General features: G+C 38.7%; 2 protein-coding genes across 5 annotated transcripts; both read right to left on the bottom strand.

Moving 5' to 3' along the window:
• Positions 1-10: 10 nt before the first annotated feature.
• LOC135583214 (sporulation-specific protein 15-like) lies at positions 11-13,892 on the bottom strand. 4 transcript variants are annotated; one of them, XM_065116942.1, is made up of 12 exons: positions 13,669-13,891; positions 13,189-13,583; positions 12,879-13,015; positions 11,640-11,837; positions 11,326-11,448; positions 9,803-9,840; positions 9,593-9,713; positions 3,579-8,474; positions 1,937-2,062; positions 1,225-1,332; positions 995-1,137; positions 11-563 (listed from the first exon to the last, which is right to left on the bottom strand). In XM_065116942.1, exons 3-12 carry the CDS (start codon positions 12,954-12,956, stop codon positions 332-334), a joined length of 6,063 nt encoding a protein of 2,020 aa, XP_064973014.1. In that variant the 5' UTR covers positions 12,957-13,015; positions 13,189-13,583; positions 13,669-13,891; the 3' UTR covers positions 11-331. The 4 variants fall into 4 exon arrangements, 3 of the variants coding, with proteins under 3 accessions (XP_064973014.1, XP_064973012.1, XP_064973015.1); XM_065116940.1 differs by lacking the exon at positions 13,189-13,583; XR_010488599.1 differs by lacking the exons at positions 11-563; positions 995-1,137 and adding an exon at positions 1,523-1,759 and having other exon boundaries at positions 13,189-13,892.
• A 2,906-nt stretch (positions 13,893-16,798) lies between these two features.
• Positions 16,799-19,253, bottom strand: LOC135616104 (aminotransferase ALD1 homolog). Its single transcript, XM_065115283.1, has 9 exons — positions 19,219-19,253; positions 19,082-19,137; positions 18,917-18,984; positions 18,716-18,832; positions 18,212-18,274; positions 17,983-18,138; positions 17,576-17,896; positions 17,305-17,511; positions 16,799-17,229 (listed from the first exon to the last, which is right to left on the bottom strand). Exons 1-9 carry the CDS (start codon positions 19,233-19,235, stop codon positions 16,912-16,914), a joined length of 1,323 nt encoding a protein of 440 aa, XP_064971355.1. The 5' UTR covers positions 19,236-19,253; the 3' UTR covers positions 16,799-16,911.
• Positions 19,254-19,585: the final 332 nt, after the last annotated feature.

Below are 19,585 nucleotides of genomic sequence, written 5' to 3'. Positions count from 1 at the left end.
CACAAACTGGTTTCAAGAAATTGTACCTCTCATATTGAACATAATGAATTACATGGGAGTACACATTTAATACATATTAATCGGCTCATTTTGTTACATCAAGACATGCAGCGTCTATTTACATGTCCATGATAAACATTTCCCTTGCATGCTCAATCTCAAGCTTGTGAATCTTCACATGTCACCAACAATAACCATTCACCACCACTCTTCTAATCTCCTTATGGACTATGTACTGTGAATGATGTTTCTCCAAGCCCAAAATTGGCAATGTCATCTGATGATAATTGTTATGCTACCCTTGTGATCACCCTGGCGACACGAAACATAGTTATGGCCTCTTCGGTACTCTGCTTTTGAGTATCATTTGCAGTTTCTGTCTCTCTCCCTCCACCTCAGCAAACTGCAGACTAAGCTGAGAGTATCGACCCTGCATCTCATTAAGCTCGGTCTCCACAGCAGCATTCCTGCTCTTCAACTCGAGCATTTCTTTTATCAATTCATTAATGTCCTTAAAGCTCTGGAACCCTACTTCTTCATCAGTGTGTTGCTTCAGGAACAAACTGTACATCAAGCAAAAGAAAAGGAGAGCATTCTGAATGTAGATTATAATTCAAGATCATCGTTCATATTGAAAACTACTCATGCAGTATACAATCTTGTCAGGCACCGAGATTTAGTAACTTATTTTCAACTGCAAACATGAGAGCTGGCCTAGATGAGACAACGGAAAGAGATGCAATATAGGTGAAATCCAAGGATTTATCAGACAAATCGAAAGGATGCTGGATATGTCCTCAGCTATAAATTAAAAAGTAATAACTTTGACTAAAACTATGCATCAACCAACTAAAAAACAAATCTGGTAGTTCACCCATCGCATATTCTGTTTGTTCCATGAATCCAATATTGATAGGGCTATTTAAAATCGAGAAAAAGAATACATGACACAAAGGTATCTTGGTGTAGTGGAACTAAAAGTAAATAAATTTACCTCTGGAAACAAAAGTCAGCTTTCTTTTTTGTCTGCAATGTTTCTGCAAGTTCAAGTTCTAATGAAAGTACTCTTTCCAATGCATTGCCATTTCCAGGGAGTTCTTTGAACAAAGGGAATATGCTTCCCAATTGCTCATTTGCCTAACCATGAGAGGTTGAGAAATGGTTAATAACCTCAGATGCAGAAATGTACAATTAATTTTTCTTGGCTTGCAACACAATACATACCATATCAAGCCGTGACAAATCTCTTTCTAATCCCGGAAGGGATGGTAAGGATTGATGATCGTCTAATGGAATTAGCGATGACAAGTTCTCATTTTTTAGCTTTTCCAACTGCAAAGTTTGTAAATGTTAGAAGATAGTAGTAGTAGCCTACTGTAAACTGATGTTCAATGGGAACAACCATGCAGAAATGAAAAATATGCCTAATCCAACATTCCCAATGCATCTTGGCCCTAAATTATTGTAGGGACTAATGTCCTCCGATGGTAAAATGGTTATTATGACTTAAAACATGCATCACCTGTCCTTTCATACAAGTTCTGCTTCACTGGAATTTGAGCCCATTTTACATAATGATCAAGTAATCAACACACCCGACATACTCATATGGTTCATCATCTCTCTTTTCTTGTTGATTCTTTTCAGTACACATAAAGCTTCTTGGAAAAAAGAACCCCTCTACCTCTATGCCTCAACAGATCAAAATATTCATCTTGTATTATCATTGACAATTTCCTTCCTCAACTTTCCACAATTTCTGCAACATTACGTACACCATGATTATTCTGTGAATAATGGACTTAAGCCTGTAGCAATTCAATTCGGTGAATAAGTAGCTGACTACCCTGTCATTTCTTTAACATAACATCTTTTTGTGTTTATTGAAATATTATTGAAAGTAATAATATCTGCTGAAAAGAGTTGTGTATTTTACCTCTTTTTGTAGCATGTTCATGCCGGACATCAATCTTTGCAGCTCTTTGAAATGCTCCTCAGTAGCAGTGATATATGTTGTGTTATCTGCAAACAACGTATGTCGTTCAAGTGTACCTCCAGTATCCTGCCAAAATGCATTGTGAGTACCAAAAACTTACAGAGGTTCCATGAAGTTCCTAAGTGCATAGGTGAAAATTTGGCAAAAGATTAAATGGTGTTTGATGAAGCCTATTAATGCACTCTAGTGCCAACGCAAGAAATGATCAAGGTGCTGGGAAAATCAAGAATTAAAACCAAAATTTCTGAATAAAAATTAGTATCATTTGCACAGTCTAGAAAGTCGACTGCACCGGTCAGTACAGGATAGTATTTACCGATGTGATAGTAGAATAGTACACAAGCTGGACTATTTCGTCCGGTTTAATCTGATACCCAACTTATTTCTTAGTAATCTTACCAGGCACTGACTGGGCTTTCTACCAGATACCAATCTACAACCTTATATTTTTACCATCTCTAATCCTATTTCTCAACCATACTTCTCCCTCACGTGCACCTCCGCCATTTCTCTCTGTAGGTGTATGTGCCTGTAGTAGCCCTGAAAATTCTGAGCAATACCTGACCCATACCAACACTACATGGTACTAGAATCATATCGGTCCAACGACTGACTGGTATCCTACCTAACTGATTTAATCCATTAACTGTAACTATAAGCATAATTAGGTAAAACCTCTAATAGACAAACTGACAAAGCACCCTATTTTACTTCAAGGGACAAGTGTTATAGGTTCTGCAAACCAAAATAGAAGGTATGTATCAAGGAACATAAATACAGTGGAAGACCAGTTCATCTGTGCTTACGATATTATTTGTCACTCTTCAATACTAATAAAAATCCACAGCAAAATTAGATCATATGGCTCCTTAACAGTGTTAGGCCTATTATGGGGAATACAAAATGCTTGCAGCTTTAGAAGTATCAGCTCTTTTTCACAAGAGCAGGACGGATAACATACAACAAATTCCAACCTATATGATCCAGTAAAGCCATACTAACTATATTCAGATTGCCCTCTGAAATTCTAAAATGCCAATCAAGAGACCTTCCTGGCAAAAGATATTTTTCTCCACAAGACAATCTTGAAGATTTTACCAGACTAGCTTTCATACCCTTTCGTTGCTAAAAAAATAAGACCAAAAACACATTTTAGTAAACTTTCTAAAGATAGTACTTCATTTTAAAAATCACCTTTAACCGATATATCCAGAAAATGATGACATCATGTTGACTTTTAGACAACTTAAAACCTTGAAATTCTTTTCCCCTGCCCTTTCCATTCTTACCATAACTTTAGAATACAAGAAAGCGGAACATAAACTTGACATTATTCATAAAAATGGCAACCAAGAGAACTGTCACTGAAGTGCCCAGGTACAATTCCGTTCTGTTTGTGAATCTCCACCACCCACCTCTTTGGAAGAATACCATGGGTGATTATAGTTTTAAAAATACTGGAGTTGGACAAAAAGTGTATCCTTTTTAATATCTGAAGAAAAGAATACTTCATATACAATGCAACACCTTGATAAAATGTATAACATAACTAAAAAGACAAATGAAAGAGAAAATGAATTACCTTAAAAGCTTGTGAGCTTAATACTGGACATGAAAGTGAGCTCTCATTGGCACAAGTTGACATCATGACTTCAACATCTCCATTTGAGTTTAACTCACCACCTGTCTTCCAGAGGTTGACATCTATATTGTTCAAAGGATTGGAAACAATTCCAGCTGAAGCATCTATTCCCAAACAAGTACCTCTGTCATTTGGCATCTCTTGGAAGACAGATGGAAACCCAACGCTGCTGTCTTGCAAGATTTGCTCAATGGATGTTGTGGTAGGAAAACCAGAGTTGTTGCTGCTGTCCAAATTAATGGTTTCATTTGAAGCCATATTGCTGAACAACCTCTTAACCAAGTCAAGCTCCACTTTAGCTTTTGTTCTTTCTTCATTGCATTCCTTCAAGGAACCTTCAAGCATTAACTTTTCTTCTTTGCAACAGTCAAAGTTAAAGATAGTGCACTCCAGTTCATTCTTTATTCTATCATAAGTTTTGGCTAGTTCTCTTCTATCAGTCAGAACTCTCTCTAGCTCAGACTCCAAGTTTGATATTTTTCCTGACAACTCTTCAATCATTTTCAATAGAGAAACCTCATTTTTCTTTGTGCACTCAACTTCATCAAGAGCATTTTGCAATTTCAATAACATTTCTTCTGCATATTTCTTAGAAACAAATAGCTGATTTTTTAGCTCTTGGATCTTGGATTCATGTTGCTCTTTGATAAAAGCAATTCTCAGCGATTCCTGGGATGATCTCTCATTCTCCTTCTTTTCACGAGCTTGAAGACACTCAGCCTCTGCTTTATCTTTGAGTTCTCTTAGATGGATGGAAAGGTTCTTATACTCTTCTGCCTTCAAAATCTGTTCTGATAGTTTACAACTAAGCTCATTATGGTGCTCTTGTAAGGTCCTCAATTCATGGTCACATTCCTCAAGCAATAATCCTTTTGTTTGTTGTTCATTCAATTTGGATCGGAGCACTATATCTGTAACTTCTAATGCAACCTTATAAGATCTTAAGTTGCACACCTCTTCTTCAAAACTAATCAGCATGTTTTTCAGCTGAGAAATCTCATCTTCATACTTCTGCTTTTGGTGATTACTATCAGCTTCTAGAGTTGAAGCTCTAACCTTGATATCTTCAAATTCTGTCCATGAAGCATTTTGTTTGTTAACATAATCAATGAGGTTTTCTTTCTCCTGAAAAACCGAGTCATAATCAGATTGTAATGATTGAAGGGCTACTGATAATCTTGCATTTTCCTCGGTTAATTGTGCTTCATTGGCAGAACATGTGTTTAGCAATGTGACAACATTCTCATGCTTCAAATTCATCTCCTCAAGCTCTCTTTCCAGTGTCTTAAGTTGTGCAAATAACTTCTGCACATTCTCACATAACTGACTTCTCATAAAAGTCACTTTCATCTCAGCAGCTAATGAATTCTCAAGGATTGTTGCCAATTGATTCTCCATATCCATAATCTGCACGTGCAGGGATAAGTTCTCAACATCTAGCCTTCTTTGGTTTTCTTCATTCTTCAACAGTAGATGCTGAAATCCAGTGTTTGTTTTTTCTAAATCCACAATCATTTTCTGCAAATAAGCTACTTCAGTTTTTTGTTCACAAAAAGACAACAACTCCTGATCTTTTTCCTTCAGTTGTGCCGAAAGGCTGGTGACTGCAGCTTCAAGTTCCTCTCTCAATTTCTTTTCTATCTGCATATCTCTATGGGTGCATTGTAGACTTTCTTTTAGACTGTGAAGCTCATTTTCCATTTGGGAGGAAGCCTCATTCCCAGACTGAATAGACATCGACAAAGTCCTCCTCTCTTGCATGCAATTCATAAGACTGAATCGAGTTTTTTCAAGTTCCTCCTTGACACTCGCAAGTACCAATAGTTGGTTTATTAGATCCTTGTTCTCATCAGTAGCTTGCTGCAACTCAATTTCTAAATTTGTGAGTTTTGATGACAATTCTCTATTTCTCGATTCATTCTTCTCTTCAGCTTCTGAACTAATCTTAAGCTTTTCCAAAACATTTTGCAGTTCCACTTGAAGCTTTTCAACAAGTACATTGGACATTTCTAGCTTTTCAGTGACTTCATGTAATTCAGATTCAAATTTCTGCTTCATACTAAGAAATTCTGATTCCGACTTTTTCTGTGAGCACTGAGCAATATATCTTTGTTCCTTGATATCCCTGTTCTCTTGATGTAACTGGAGTATTTTCTTTGTTGTGTCTTTCTGAAACTGTTCCAAATTCATAATAACAGGCATATAATTTCCAGCTTCGAATTCCTGTAAAACTGATATGCCACCAGGAGCAGAATAATTGATTTGCTCATAGCAAGAACTCATGCAAGTATATAGATACCCCAAATTCTCTTGAAGATGATCAACACAAGTTCGCATTTTATCATTTTCAGAAGACTTCATTTCAGATTCTTCCTTCAATGTTTTAAAATCCTCAATTATCGAGCTCAGTTCAGCCTTAAGACAATCTTTTTGTAGGTTTTCCTCTTTAAGCAAAATTTTTAACTTGTCCCTTTCTTCAATGCAAGCCTTATACTCTTTTTCATAAACTTTGCTTTCCACAAACAACCTCTCGTATTCTGCAACCTTTTCACTAAGTATAGCACTTTCATCAGACACATCTTGGAGTTTTGCTTCTAGAACTTGGTTTTTCAGTGTTAAACCTTCACATCTAGAGATCCATTCAGCTTTATCATCCCTAAATACTCTAGCTTCATCCAATGCTTTATGCAACTGAAGCATGAGGCTGTCCTTTATCTCTGTTTCACGTTGTAGCTGCTGTGCAAGTTCAAGCATAATGCCCTTCATATGCCGAACCTCATCATTTGCATCATAGAGTATACATTGTAAAACCTCTGAGAAAACCTTCAAATTCATGTTTAGCATATGCATTTCTGAAAGTTCAGCTTCCATATTCGAATGAAGCAATTTCAACATGTGAAATGAAATTCTCATCTCTTCTATACCATTTGCATCCACCATCTGTTGCTTATCTGATTCAGGATACAGACTTTGACTTTGAGTGGCTTTAGCATCATCCAGCAACTGAGAATCAAGCTTCGACATGAGAATGGTAGATCTTTTAGGAAATTCTTCATCTCTATATGTCCCTGGGGATAGACCAGCAGTAAGTTTGCTCGTGTTCTGAGTATGGTGTAAAACGTGCTGTCCAATCTTATGTGAATTAAATCCATCCATATGTGTCTCATCCCTAGTTTGCAGCTCTACATGCGTGGGCACCCCTTCCTGAGATGTTGTACTACTAGCTTTGCAACAGACGGATATAGATCCACCAATATCTAATGAATACCATGTGTGAGTGGTCCCATAAGGCCCATTTTCTGCCTGAATTCTTGGAAGACCTGACAGGTAGTGTTCTTGATCAAACGAAGTTGGCATACCATCCTTATCAGAACATGACCTGGCCTCTTCTGGACTTTCTTCATGGTAGTGCTGATAAGCATCTGCAAGTGCTTGCTTTGCAAGATTTTCGTTTGTCTCATACATAGACAAAACTTGAAAGGAGAGTAATTCAAGGTCCTTCTGCAAACGATCAAATGCTATGGAATAGTTCCAACGAACCCTTTTTAATGCATTTTCTGAGGCAATCGCCCTTCTTTCAAGTTCCTTGTTTTGAGATTCTAAGCTGGTTCTATCTTCAGCAAAAGTTATATACTGTTCATTCATCTCTTGGTGCATTTTCTCTATCTGATTTTTCAGAACAGATATTGAATATAGACAAGAGGAGTGTTCATTTCTGAGATTTTCCAGTTCCTCTACTGTTTGTTTCTGGCTTTGCTCCAGTTCCAATATCAATGACTCATAGTAGCAGTGCATCTGGTCCATCTTCTTGGTAAGGCTTTCCTTCTCAGTTGTCAACTCCTCCAGTTTCGGTAAAAGATCAAACATTTTGTCCTCCCTCAAGCTTAAATGTTCAAGATTGTTCTGAAGAGTGCCATGCTCATTATATACTGTATGAGAATCAGTTAAGAGATGAACTGTGTGTTCCAAATGATCATTATCTCTGTAAGATCTGTCGAGACCCTTTACTTGGATAATATCTTCTTTGAGATCACCAATAACACATCCAAGAAGATCAAAATCAGGGCCTAGATAATCAAAATCAAGGCAAGCCTTATTTTGAATTTCTAGAACTTTGCTCTCAACGAGCAACAAACTCTTGAGCCATTTGACCCTCAAATCATGGTACATATAGTGGGTCTCTGCAGCAGCTGTATCATTTTGAAGTTTACCAGCATTTGAATCATCACCTAGGTTGTGGTTCAATATTAAAGGACAACAAGTTCTCTGGTCAGCATTTTGCTGCATAAATTTAGCAGATTTTAAGGCTTCAAGATCATCTCTAAACTTTGAACACTCAACTTTTAACACGGACACTTCTCTAGTCAGTTGTTCTCCAGAAGCAAGCTCAAAAGAGAACTGCTTGGACAAACTTTGTGTTTCTGCACCTAATTCATCTGTAACTCGCTGCAACGACTTTGCTTCTAACTTAAGCTGTAAAAATGCTGATTCTGCTACCTCCAATCTTACTCTGAGTCTGGTATTTTCTTCAGAAGCTGTAGTTAGATCATTAGCAACAGAATAGTTTGAACTCCATCCATGTGTCCAACCGTTCCGCCCCTGGTTAGATAACTGACTGCCATTGGGATCACCAGTATCAGGCACAGGGCTCTCGCTGAGGGGTACATCATGACAAATCATACTTTGAAGGTCTTTCTTTTCAGTATACAAATTTTCTGAGGTATATGATGAGCCATCAACTCCAACAGATGAGTCATCATAATCTTCGTTCGACTCTCCCACTGGTTCAAGTGACAGGAGCCCCATATGATCCTTGTACCTGACGCTGGCATCAACCTATTCACAATACCAACCATTAAGGGAATGTACCTACCGCAACCAAACAATTTTCTGTATGTTTTAAATATCAACAAAGAAGCAGATACCCTAGGACAACTTACTGCAAGTATTTATTATAGTAAAACCTTTAAAAGAAATAAGCACTATAATTGTACTTGAAATCAAGTACTCTGAAGAAACTTTCTACCAATCATTTAGAATTCTTTAAACTACTCGATGACACATAGGCAGAGTTCATTTTCAAGAAACTAAGTGATCTCTTCGATCATCTAAAGAACTTTTAAAAGTGCATAATAGTCACTTCAACAATGGGTCAAGAATAAATTATTATGAAAATTCCACATGAAAAAGAAGGTAAATTTTAAAAAGAAAAAAATGTCGCAGACAAAATTTTGGTGACAGTATGTACCAGCTTGAAGCTTAACTTTTCATGTTAGCACAACATTTTCCATAGATGACCTGACCAAAATTAATCAACCACTAAAATGATTACCATATACATAAGGATTGATTATGCCCAAGCCTAAAACAATGTAGACCAAACCCCTAAAAATTAGCTCTTTAATTGCTGTGGGGATTATAACTCATGCATTAGTTGAAGCCTAGCCCATAGCTGATGTATGACTAACCAAATCAGGGTATTATGTGACCAATCTCAAAATTGATTCCTATGATCAAGTAAAGAACAATGTCATGACATGGAGAGAACAATCGAATAAACAATTCCTCTTTTCCTTCTCTTCTAAGAGATACAATACAATAAATCTTAGCACAGTCCTTGAATAACTGAATCTAGGCTATCCCATCATTCTGAACAATTTTTTTGAGTCTTAAAGAAAATGCTTAATGGAAAGATGCAATGAATATTGCTTCTTACCGGCCAGTAAGCAATTAAAAACATATAAATGAGACTGTCTATCATTTGAATAAATCTAATATATCAATGATGCGGAATTGTAAATTTTAATGGAAAGCAATTTCAATCACCCAAATTTAGAGTCATGTTCACCAAGTCAGAAGGTCATGACTGATGAGGACTGAAAGGCACAAAGATTTCTGCAAGTAAATATTTCAATGGCAGTAAACAAAAATTTTAATTATAAATAATACCATACCTTCTCTGTAAGTTCATTGGCTATCACTGATGAAGTGGTTTCAGCTTCAGCAGGATTGTTTCTATGACTGGATATCATTTGGGCTCCCTTTATGCTAAGTTTGTGTTGCTGCTCAAATTCTCTAATGTAACAATGCAACATGTGAGAGCAGTGGATGAAAGCAATGAATACTGTTAACAAAAGAAGCAGATGGTTTTAATGAAGTGGCACCTGAAGCCAGTTTTGGAAGTAAGAAGCTGCACTGTGACCTGGAATATACCAAGAAAAAAAAAACATTAAAATGATAAAGAACATAATAGCTGTAAAAGGATATTGAATTTTAACATCCTAAGTCATCATGATGGAGGATAAGTTGGAGAGTACACTCATTACCCTCTGGCATTCCAATCATATTTTTAAACGACTTACAGATAGTTAGTTTTCAGCTGAATGGATCCTACATTATCTTCATGAGTTAATCTTTAGTTAGTTGGTAGATGAAATGATTACATAGTTCAAATGGGAACTATTTTGAAATGCGATTCTTCTTCAAATAAGGACTTAATTCGTTGAAATATGCATTGTATAGTGAAATAATTTCATAAACAAAGAAAATTTTTGAACAAGGTTTGCCTCCTTTACCCCCTATTGGTATTCCTCATGTCCTTCTGCACACTTTGCTTATTATCTATAAAAGCTTTTTCATATGTTCTGTTCAATCACCCTGCAATTTTAACTGCTGCATTAGTCCTTTGCACCTGATCCAGAAATAATTGACTATTTGATCCATGCCTCAACTAAAAAGAGTTTTATTCTTAGTTTCTTATCTCTGAAATTGAGTCTTCAAACTTAATAGTTTCATTGTGAAACCAAATTAAGCTTCGAACAACCATTGTTCTCAGATTCAAACAACCAAAACTGAAAATCTGAACTTAAGGCAACTAACATATAATTGCATAAGTGTCACCACTGTCCAAATCAGGATTCATAATTTCACTGGGACTGGTACATATCAGATAGTATTTATCGGTCCAGACAAGCCAGGATGTAGACCGCCCCTTTTCTGGGTGGTTCAGTCCAGTTTAAGATTTAATAAATCCTCTCTCTCTCTCTCTCTCTCTCTCTCTCTCTCTCTCTTCCCCCCTCCCAGGTCCTTCTCTCTCACTCTCAATCACGACCAACAAGCGCTGAGCATGCTGCCCACCCATTGCCCATATCGTTGGTGCTTCTCATCGACCTCATTCTCTTCTCCTATTTCTTGGTGCTGCAGCATAAACCAGCATAACGTGTTGGTATGATGGTACAGACCAGACCTGTACAGGTCTAGCCATAGGCCAGTATGGGTTCAGTATCCGAGATGTTGAACCATGGTCCAAATGACCCTTTGTAGCTATTTCTACTGACAGCAACAAATTAATCAGTTCTAAATCCTGAATATCGTTCCTCCAAGGACCAATATCAAAAATTGCAAAATACATTAACAAAATCTTCTATGTTAAAAGATATTACAATTGTCATGAAGTTGACCTGAGTTATAAAAGCATACAAGTGTTAGAGACCAACAGTAGATTCCATCCTTTGGTGTGATCATTTACCATTGCCATGGATAGCCACTGATTCACGAAGAACTATAGAGTCCACTCATCATTGGCTTAAATTTTATAACAAAAAGTTCCAGAAAACACAGAAGCAAACATTTGCAAGAAACAACAAAAGTATGTTAAGAATGCTGAAATAGAAGAAAGCATGCTCACATGTAAAATTGTGCCAAAATCACAATTATTAAGAGGCAACGAAACAGAAGAAGGCTTCAGTGCATCTGCGAAGTCTGCGAGATTGATATTAACTTCTCCAAGAAAACTTGTCCTAGGAGACCCCTGAAAATATTAGATTTCCAAAAAAAGAAAAATGAGCCAATCACAGCTGAATACCTCATATATGATCTGCAAAAATATAAAGAAAAATAGAAGCACTTCAAAACAACATACGGATGCAAAATTGTATAAGTCAGTGGCTTTATCAGAGACGGCACTGAATAAAATGGTATAAGTTAAACAGAATTAAATACCATGGCCACCACAAGCTTATAATGCTTCTCGTCATAATTTTTAGTCCTTGTGTCCTGAAGAAGTCTTGCGGTTTCATAAACTGGATCTGGCCACTTGCAGATCCCATTTCTAACATTCGCTTTGTTTGTCTTTGCAGTTGCTTTGCCTGCGTCTATGGGGATAAAGGACACAAACAACTTGTCCCATCCTTGTGGTATCTGAAACAAGCAGAGATAATTCACTTATTTCTCTTATATTTATGAAAGAAATGGGTAAAATAAATACAGGTCAGTAACCTAGACATGTAAGTTTACTTCATTGTGTAACGTTTGAAAATGTTTTGTCAAGAATGAGTATATTGCAATGTTATTGAGCACTAGTACTATGAGATGAATTTTAGCTTATGCAAGTGACTTGTTCGGATGATTTTGACATTCAACAAGTCAACCAACGAGAGTGACTGCAATAGCATAGTTGAAATAATAAGTACATAAAATAAGAAATCATAAAGGTTGTAAAGCCATGTCATTAATTCAATCTCTAATAAAAATTTTATTAAAAAAATGAAACAGATAGCAAAGAAACAAAAGGCCAAACAAGAAGCAACTAAATTGACTATATTTGCTCCAGAAACATGTCTAAAATTTGAAATTAAGTTAAAAAAACCAAAACCAATCTTTGTTGATATTCTACACTGTTTTGATTCCAACAAATTATTCAAATTTCCTTTCGATTTCAATCACAAGAGAGAGAGAGAGAGAGAGAGAGAGAGAGAGAGAGAGAGAGAGAGAGAGAGAAATTCAGATATAGTAGATGCACAGATGAACCTCTCTGAGTGGATGAACTTCGATGCATGGATGAAACAAGCATAAAAGAACACCCACATATCTCTGAGAACTCAGACACTTCTACCACCACCAACCTGTATCACTACAATGTCTGATGATATTGAAAGAAAAAACTCAACTAGTAATTTTTTTTATCATGATGAAGCTCTGATAAGAAGCCTCAGAAATAGGAGCTTTCCCAGATAAAGCAGTAGAAAGCATCACTTACTAAGCAAAGAATCAACAGAGAGAAATGGAGTGCCCGACAAAATAAACAGTCAAAAAACAAAAGAAAAAGAAAAAGTATCATCATGTGAACAAACGAGCATCTGCAAAAGCACGAAATTAGATAACTGACAAAGGTCCATACGACCAGCTAGCAATTCATATAAAGAAAAAACAAATAAAAACCTTGGAAAAGGCAGAGCTTACATGTGTTGCATGAAATTGCAGGCGGAAGACAACTTTCACTTTTGTCTTTTCGATCTTCCACTTAGGAATCCTCGACATTGTTCCCGAATCGGCTAATTATCAGCCAAAAACATCACCTTTCCTCTTCAATTGCCTCTCTGCATTACACACCTAAGACCATGAAGCACTTTCTTTTTGGTAAAAAGACAATGTGACAAGAACGCAACATGTACCCTTTTTCTTGGACAGCAATTCATCAAAACAACTTGAACAAATTTCTAGACAGATCCAACTAAATTACTAAAGAATAAGTACGAATCTAGGAACATACCAAAGAATCTCAGGCCGAAACATCCCAAAGCATATCTTTCCTCCAGAAATCAAACAAAAGAAGGGGAAGAACCGATAAAAGGAACTCAAAAGATCTACACATTTACAAAAAGAGAACGCAAGACAACCACACTTCCACATACACCGATTCGGATCCAAGAATCATCTCACAACCTGTTTTAAAACCAGATCCAGTCGCCAATCGGCTTTACTGTACCAATTCTGCATCAAAGATCCAAGCTTCTCGCTAGCAAAGCACGAAGAGAACCCGAAGCCCATTAACTCACACAGCAGAGGCGACGCCGCTCATGGCGTCAAACCCCGATCTTCTCCTTTTCCGAACGGCCCCAGATTTCTCACCGCGAACCAACTATATTTCAACAATGGCCACAAGAACTGACAGACAGACACACTAAGGAAGCAAGCGATGGAGTGTGGCGCGCGGGGACGGACAGAATAGGACAGAGCGCAACTCTCGTACCTAACTCCGGATCTGGTGCGTGGAGGGTAAGCAAGGAGCGGGCGGGGCCGGTGGAGTCGTCGTTAGAAAGGCTCGTCGCTCGACGGAAGTCGAAATGGGGGTAGGGTTCTTCCAGAAACCGGCAGTCGATCGAGCTCGCCAAATCCCGATCGAAGAGGACAGAAGAGAGGGGGAGAGAGAGGGAAAGGGGGGCTTCGAGGAAAGAAAGGTATGCCGCGCCAAAGCCCGACTGCTTTGTCAAGAAATAATAATTAGTAGTAATTATTTGATTAAGGGGAGTGAGTGTACTAAGACGCAGGAAAAATGTACTTTTGGTCTTTAATTTGGGACAGATGGGCTGTGATTTGACCTTATTTTACGGAGATCACTGTGTGCTTTCGATGAGCCAAAGAAAATATATATACTATCAGACTAGATTTTGTTTCTTGTGGAGGAGTGGTTGATGAGGCGACGTGTGTCCAACAAATCACATGAGAAATATCGTGTTTATTTATCTCTTTTATTAAAATTTACCCGAAATTCCACCTGTGAATTATCTTTTCCATTAGATTCGATGAATCCTTGTCATGATTTCGCTGATACTGTTGTGGCTAAGAAGAGAGCCAATCAGACTACATCTTTGGCTGCCAATCTGATATAGTCTGCACTAATTGATAATTTTTCGTTTTTTTTTTATTAAAATCAGCCCTTATTTCTATATTTTTATTTTTTTATCTTAATTTTATTTATTGGGAAAGAAAATAAGTATTTTAAATTTTTGGATAATTTTTATAAAATATCCATATTTAAAAGATATATTTTTATTTTTTAAAAATATTTTTTCTAATTTATTTTTTATATTTTTTATTATTTTAACTATTGTAGTATTTTTTTTGGCTTATTTGAATTATTTTTTAATAATATTCATAGTATTCTATTAATGTTATTGTAAAATACTATAAGTAATATTATATCAAATCTTTTTAATTATCATTGCTATAATTTATTATAATATTATAATATTTTTAGGCATAGTTAATTTGATTGAGGTTAAGAGTCTATTTAGACCATCTATAGTGTTTTCAAATTGGTTTCATTAGTATTTTTGTTATGGTAATTAAAATACTATAGCTAAATACATAATATAAAAAATTTTAAAAGGATAATTTATATATTTTTAATTAGAGTTTAAAAAAAAAGTAAAATGATAAATATTTGATTAGAAAATATTCAAAATATGAGTATTTTTTAGAAATTATTTTAATTTTAAGGAATAGAGAATCCACGTGGCGGTAGTGAATCGGGACGCGAGTGTGGGACCGAACCTGTCCGGCGGGTCCCACGGCACCTTCTCCCATGTGGTATGCCGGCGGATCGGTTCGAAAGGAAATGATTGATGAATTGGGGCCCACCATGCCATCCTTGAATTAATTCAATAAATATATGTTTTTTAGTAATTCATTAGATTGTTCTCAATCTTTTGATAGATTTTTTTTTGTCTCACATGATAGAAACACGAGATAATCGACGACCGAGCAGGAAATAGGATACTAAGAAACCCTAAGACACCGACAACACTGCACACAACATCTCAACTCCATGGCTACATCAACTACCACCCCCTTCAAGGATTACACACCTCACCCAGCGATGCCTTGGCTTGGCTTTCCGATGAGCCGTTAGGATGGACTTTCGCCTTGCACCCACCCTTCTTCTTCGTCTGCTGCTCTTCCTTGGCCTTCTTCTCCTCTTCCTTTCTCCTCATCTTTAGCCTGTACTGCTCTTGCTGGATATGGAGATGCCCGTAGCTAGCTCCCATGGACAGCATGGTGTGGAGGCAAATGGGGACCGTGAAGGGAGGAGTTCTCGCGCTCGGCGGTGGGAGGGGAAGCCCCGGATGCGGTGGTATTTGTAGGAGGAGGTGGTGATGGCTGTTTCTGCCGCGAGCAATTATTTGGCTCGGGTAGGCCATACACGCCGTGATTGTGGGTGAAGCCACGCTGTTCCGAGTGCCTTTTTGACCTCCACGGAGACATCCATCACACAAATATCTGTGGGCGAGCCATGGAATGGCTTCAAGTTTAAAGCTGCCCGGTGGGTGGCATATGTCCCCTCGTGAAGTCGACAATGTCATCTATGCCCCTTCCGATGCTTATCATCAACTCCATGATATTTTATATGCTCTATTTTCCACGATTCTGACTTATTAAGAGACAAATGGAGCATTTATTTCTTCAATATTTGCTTTTCTATTAGATAAAAACATAATGGCAATAAAAATATCAAATATATGATATTTTTTTCAAGGTAGGATGTAATATCATCACTCAAGATCTCCAATATTTGTTATTATTATATATATTTGAATCATATATTTCTTTTTTTGGTTAGAAAAACCACCTTAATCTTCTTAGTCGACACCTTTTCCTGAGTCAAAGAAAGGATAGTTTGGTCTGGCTAATGTTTATAGGGCCCCAAAGTATATCCATCATTAATGACATGATATCTTTTCCTCCCTTTTTCACACGCAATTCATTGAAAGCCAAATGAAGAACAAATATTAGATATTTTCTATTGCGTCCCTTTCTAATTTATAATAGATACTACGCCTTAATCATCAGTATAAGTACTCATAGTGTGCTCTATTATGACATTGAGTGTCTCAATTCTTTGCTGATAGATCGATTATATCTTCAGTAAGTTTCCACTCTGTGCACGGAATCGTTTGGCTTGACGCTGAAAGCAGCGAGGGGTGTACGCAGACTTGTGTGGTCGACGGAGATGGGTTTCTGTCCTTCTCCTGTCACCTTCGTGCACGACCGCCACTGCAGAAGAAGCTGCAACAGTGGTTGTGTGGCCTTTTGTGGATAAGGGTTTTGGATTGCTTTGATTGATCTCCCCTGCATCCGCAAAGGGAGTAGATGGAGAATGATTGTGGTGGAAGTGGTGGGGATGCTACGCCCTCTTCTGATCTTGATAACCTTCGTGGCCCCTCAATTGATTGCCACATTTAGAGTGGGTTATTGATGGATTTCTAGCCTCAAATCATCAGTGCATCATCCTATATACGACTCAGATTTTGGATCTTCATGTGTTTGTGTGTGTGTGCATATATGTATATTGTTTGATCGATTTGCATATCAGCTGTAAATGGATAGCCAATATTAATCTTGCATGCTCGGATTCGGATGTCCTCAGACAACTACAGCAACAGTCGATGGCAGATGTTACCGGCAAAACACCAGAAGATGATTCGAGTGCCAGTCAAAGAATATGGAGGAGCACATCTCGGCCGAGAAGCCTTGTCAGTCTGTGACATGCCTCTCGAACGCATTCCTCGCTGTTGAACGAGCTCACTCTGATGAAGCCTTCGCCTCCCGGCCCAAACCCACATCCCGGTACAGTGATGACGTGCGTCTTCTCCAGGATCTCGGTGAACACATCCCATGACCGGCGACCCGGGAAGCGCACCCACACGTAGGGTGAGTTGCTGCCGCCGTACGCCTCGAGACCCATCGAGCCAAACGTCTCCGCCAGTGTTCTTGCGTTCTGCTTGTACACGTCGATCACCTTGCTCATAGCCTGCGGCTTTGCGTTAGTACGAGGAGATTAATGTCATGAAATGTTTGGATCATCTGAGCGTGTACGGTTGCTGACCTTGCGACCTTCTTCGGACAAACACGCGAGTCCACCGATCTGGGCGATGCTGGACGCACCATTGAAGCAGGTGCAGATGATGCGATCGAAGTCCTTGTGGACGGGGAACCCGTCGGAGTACGAGAGCTCATGGGGGACGACGGTCCACCCGAGGCGGACGCCGGTGAACCCCGCGGACTTGGAGAAGGAGGAGATCTCTATGGCGACCTGAAAGAGCGGTGTTGCTCAAGCAAAGGGGATTGCAAGTCTATGCATGATCAAACAGGGCTACCTCTTTAGCTCCGGGGATCTCGTAGATCGATCTGGGGCTGTCATCCGAAATGTATGCAGCGTACGCAGAATCGTAGACGATGAGAGATCCATTCCTATGTGCAGTCTCAACCAGCTGCACTAGTTGCTCCCTGGATGCAGCATGACCTGTCGGGTTGTTCGGCGAGCAGAAGAAGATGACGTCCGTCCTCGGAATGCGGGAGAAGTCCGGGAAGAATAGGTTCTCCGGTCCACATTTCATGTACTCGATTCCCCCGTACTTGCTGCTGCCGGCGACGTAGTCTCCGGTTTGGCCCATTATGATGCCTGAATCAACGTACGCCTGTTCATCCAACAACATTCGATCTCATCATTCCAACAGAGTCATCGGATTCGATCGCAAGTATCTTCTGGCATCAAACACATCACCGGAAAGGTCGGGTCTTGCACGGCAATCGTCACGTCGGATCCGAGCAACAGCTGCACGCGAGAGATGTCACATTGTGCACCGTCCGAGATGAAGACCTCGGTGTCTTCTATGCCCATGTCTCCGTATATCGTTGCAGCAATCGTCTTGCGCAGTGTCTGATAGATCAAGAAATTTAGGAGCGTGTCTTCCCCGACTCGACATCACGAGGCAAGCAACGGAGGATGATACCTTGTTTCCTTGCTCTGCGCCGTAACCTCGATAGCCTTCCCGAGTGGAGAGTGCATGCGAGTACTGCACGAAACACACAACCAAGTGCATATGTTGATGGAATTCTAAGTTGTGGATGAGAAGCTACGGAGAAAAACCGTTGACAATTTCCAGATAACCATCGAGGAAAGTCAAACACATATTGTCCTTTTCTGAAAAGAGTTTTCTGATCAGGTTTCAAACCCTATAAGTTAGTGTGACTCGTGAGGTCAACTTTGCATTAGGCTTAGGAGATTACTATTAAATGCCAATAATAGTCAAATTTTGATGTCATATGAAAATATTATAAACTATTTTTTTTTTAAATGATAAGTGACGAAGACGAAATTCGAAGATTCTTATCAATTATATTAGTGTCAAAATATATCAATCGAGATACAAAATCCTTAATTTTTGGTAAGTAAGTCTGATATATCAACATATGATTTAAATATTTACTATAATTCTTAGGAAATAAAACAACACCTCAGCCATTGCGGATGTTATAATGTTTGGTATAGGCTCAGTGGTATCACCAATCCCCAAGCTAATGATCTTGGCATCTGGATACTTCTCCAAGTGCTCCTGTTGCCTCATGCCAATCTGTTCCACAGCAAAGCATAAGAGAGAGAGAGAGAGAGAGAGAGAGAGAGAGAGAGAGAGAGGGTAACATGAAACGAAGCCTACCTCGGGAAACAGATATCCATTTCGGAGCTTTTCCATGTTTGCATTGCGAGAGAGCTTCAATTGGGAGACTGCACATGCCAGCATGAAATAAACTGCATAGCATCTCAAGCAAGAGTGTCTACACGTTGATGAACAAACAAGTAGACAGCAACATAATCGAATTACCCATCTTGATCTGACTCATCATGCTGCACGAAGGGCCGCCTCTCAGATGAATTGGCCTAAAGACCACAAGAGAAGACGATGACGGTGCACAAACAAACGCAAGAAACTCTAAGGCTACACTTTCTGCAAACACTTACTTCGATGCAATCATCATCGTGTACGTATATATAGAGGAACAAGAAGCTTTGATATCTCTTGTGAGCTATCATCGTAAGGTATATATAGAGGAACAACAAAGCCAGGCTCAGGTGGCGACAATGCCATGTCGTGGCGGTGATGGTGGTCAAGTCCGGCGAAGACTAATGGATTCAAATGGAGCTGTCGACAGCCATCAGAGTGGGCCAGAGAGAACTTTCTTCTGGTCGTTAGTTCTAGCGATCAAACACGTAGTAAGAGATCAAAGCGCCGGTCCGAAACAAGCTTGTCCTTCATGCTCGTTCTTCTTGTCAACGGTGGAAGGATGCATGTAAGGGATGGTGATGTGAGGATGGAACTGCCACTAGC

Source organism: Musa acuminata, chromosome BXJ2-7 (assembly GCF_036884655.1).
Source record: "Musa acuminata AAA Group cultivar baxijiao chromosome BXJ2-7, Cavendish_Baxijiao_AAA, whole genome shotgun sequence".
Classification (NCBI taxonomy): domain Eukaryota; kingdom Viridiplantae; phylum Streptophyta; class Magnoliopsida; order Zingiberales; family Musaceae; genus Musa; species Musa acuminata.
The sequence above is the reverse complement of the archived record's forward strand: the minus strand, read 5'-3'. Positions and strand labels throughout refer to the sequence as shown.

Coding starts and splice junctions, on each gene's coding strand:
- LOC135616104 (XM_065115283.1), bottom strand. Junction 18,985..19,081: donor GATGAGTCAGATCAAGATGG/GTAATTCGATTA, acceptor TGGCATGTGCAG/TCTCCCAATTGAAGCTCTCT. Junction 18,833..18,916: donor ATGGATATCTGTTTCCCGAG/GTAGGCTTCGTT, acceptor GCTGTGGAACAG/ATTGGCATGAGGCAACAGGA.
- LOC135583214 (XM_065116942.1), bottom strand. CDS start 12,956: ATGTCGAGGATTCCTAAGTGGAAGATCGAAAAGACAAAAGTGAAAGTT. Junction 2,063..3,578: donor TAAGCTCACAAGCTTTTAAG/GTAATTCATTTT, acceptor GCATTTTGGCAG/GATACTGGAGGTACACTTGA. Junction 1,138..1,224: donor ATTTGTCACGGCTTGATATG/GTATGTATTGTG, acceptor TCTCATGGTTAG/GCAAATGAGCAATTGGGAAG.